The 2,178-nt window shown below is 34.2% G+C and overlaps 1 protein-coding gene across 1 annotated transcript; it reads left to right on the forward strand.

Annotated features, from left to right (window-relative positions):
- The first annotated feature begins 241 nt into the window (after positions 1 to 241).
- LOC122604701 lies at positions 242 to 1,735 on the forward strand. The gene is made up of 6 exons (XM_043777571.1): positions 242 to 422; positions 544 to 779; positions 878 to 1,102; positions 1,231 to 1,323; positions 1,412 to 1,516; positions 1,619 to 1,735. The coding sequence occupies exons 1-6, from the start codon at positions 242 to 244 to the stop codon at positions 1,733 to 1,735; spliced, it is 957 nt and encodes a 318-aa protein (XP_043633506.1).
- Positions 1,736 to 2,178: the final 443 nt, after the last annotated feature.

The raw sequence follows: 2,178 nt of genomic DNA on the forward strand, positions 1-2,178 counted from the left end.
TAACTTTCTTTAATATTAGATTTCATAATAGGGGTAGAATTTTTTTCCCGACAATGTTAATGTCTTGCCTGTTAGGGATGTATGGACACTAAAGTCTTTTTCTAGTTATGGATTAAATTGAGTTGCTCTAGTTAGAAAACGAGTTGCTGGTTAATTAAATAGATATAAACTTTGTGATTTATCGTATTGTTCATATATACTTAACTCAAGTTGTATTGCGTTTTTAGTTGTCAATTCCAGGATGGGTAAGCGTAAGAGACTATGTATCATTAGTGAAAGTGATGATGAAGGTGGTCCTGCTGAAAGTCAAGGGGAACAACACATGGTAGAAGATGTTGACAACCTAAATCAAGCAGAATGTCAATCTTCTGATATGCAATCTCTCGAGATTGACTGTTCTAACGAAGAACATTCTGATCAAGGTAATATTGAATGGTCAACCGATATAGTCAAGTTTTTTAGTTATAGTAGTTAGTTATTTTCTCTTTGCACTTACTAGCTGAAACTCCAAGCTAAATTTTGATATCTAAAAATACATTATAGGTCCTCTAAAGAAGCCCAGGGGTCCTACTCAAAAGCCTGAAATTTGGAGTATGAAAAAGTCTACAAAAATAGGAGTAACATTTAATTCATTTGGAAAACCAGTAGGGGACGAAGGTAATGAGCTTGTGCAATACCTTGGAACCCTTGTAAGGATGTCTCAACATGTTGAAATTCACTATCCCGACTGGCGAAAGGTTCCATTGAGAAAAAAGGAGGATATGTACTTGATGGTTAAGGTACTTGTTATTAACAAGTCTAAAGTTTATAATAATGTCTAAATTTTATTTTACTTGATTAATGCATACAAGTTTACTTATTAAGGGTTTATTTGTAGGAAAAATTTGTTTTTTATCCCGCTGAAACAAATCTTATCAAGAAATGGATTATCCATAGCATGGGGAAAAAGTGGAGGACCTGGAAGGGTTCATTGAAAGCACGTGCATATGACTCAAGCTGCACCATTGATGAAATCGTAAAGAATGAAACTATGAAAGATAGCAGAGTGAATCCTGTACATTTCAAAGATCTAGTAACTCGTTGGTTCACCCCTGAATTTCAGGTAATAAGGAATTGTAACTTTGACGACTTGTTCAATCTTAATAAGTTATCATATTCATACGATGAGTACCAGAAAGGCATCCTCTCATGTATTGAGTTTATTTGTACTTTCTATTTAACTTTATACAGACGACATGTGAGAAAAAAAGAGGTAGTAGATCAAAGATGGAAGAGCCTCATATAACCGGAACAAAATCATTTGCCCGTCTTGCTCATGAAGTGGTATTATTATCTCTAATTTGACTTTTATCGTTTTATTGTCTTACAACAGCTTTGTATTGGCGTTAAACTACAAATATTACTATTATAGGAGATATTAAATAATGGAGTAAGCTTAACACGAGGAGAGCTATACATAAAAAGTCGCACCCGTAAAAATGGAAATACTACGGATGATAAGGCTGCTGAAGTTGTGGTAGCGTACTTTTTTAATATTTGCTTATAGTTTATAAATTTGTTGAGCTAGCTACTTGTCATTTATATATTCTTAAGATGAGAACGCTTTATTGTTATGCAGGCTTCACTAAAAGCTCTTCCAAAAGACTCTACAAATACACTAAGTGAGAAAGATGATTTTTCAAATGATGACTACTCTAAAGTCAAAGGACCAGAAAAGGGGGATTCATTCGGTTAATAGGAAGAATGCCATCGGTTAAGGAGAGTGGCGCTTCATGTTCTACAAGGCCACAAACACAAACTGTTGAACAACTTCAGAGTGATTTGGCTACTACAAAAAATGAGTTGTCTACTACAAAACTTGCTGTGAGCACTTTGTTGAATCTATTTCAAGAACATATCCCAAACGCAAACTTGTCGGCAGTCCTTAACAGTCTGAATATACAGGTACATACATTACATATAACTGAATTCTTATTTTACAATTTATTACCCATGTAGTACCTAAATGTTTCTAAAAATGTGTTAGATCTCTGATTCGTCTTCTGGGTTCCCAAACAACACCCCTTTAGCCAACCAAAGATCACCTGGAAATCATTCTAATAGTGGTAATTGTTTACATGCCTTTTTGTTTTCTGCAATTATAAGTTTAGAAACTCATTATCAGTGCTATTTAGTATT

The sequence above is a fragment of the Erigeron canadensis genome, chromosome 6, assembly GCF_010389155.1.
Source record: "Erigeron canadensis isolate Cc75 chromosome 6, C_canadensis_v1, whole genome shotgun sequence".
Lineage (NCBI taxonomy): Eukaryota > Viridiplantae > Streptophyta > Magnoliopsida > Asterales > Asteraceae > Erigeron > Erigeron canadensis.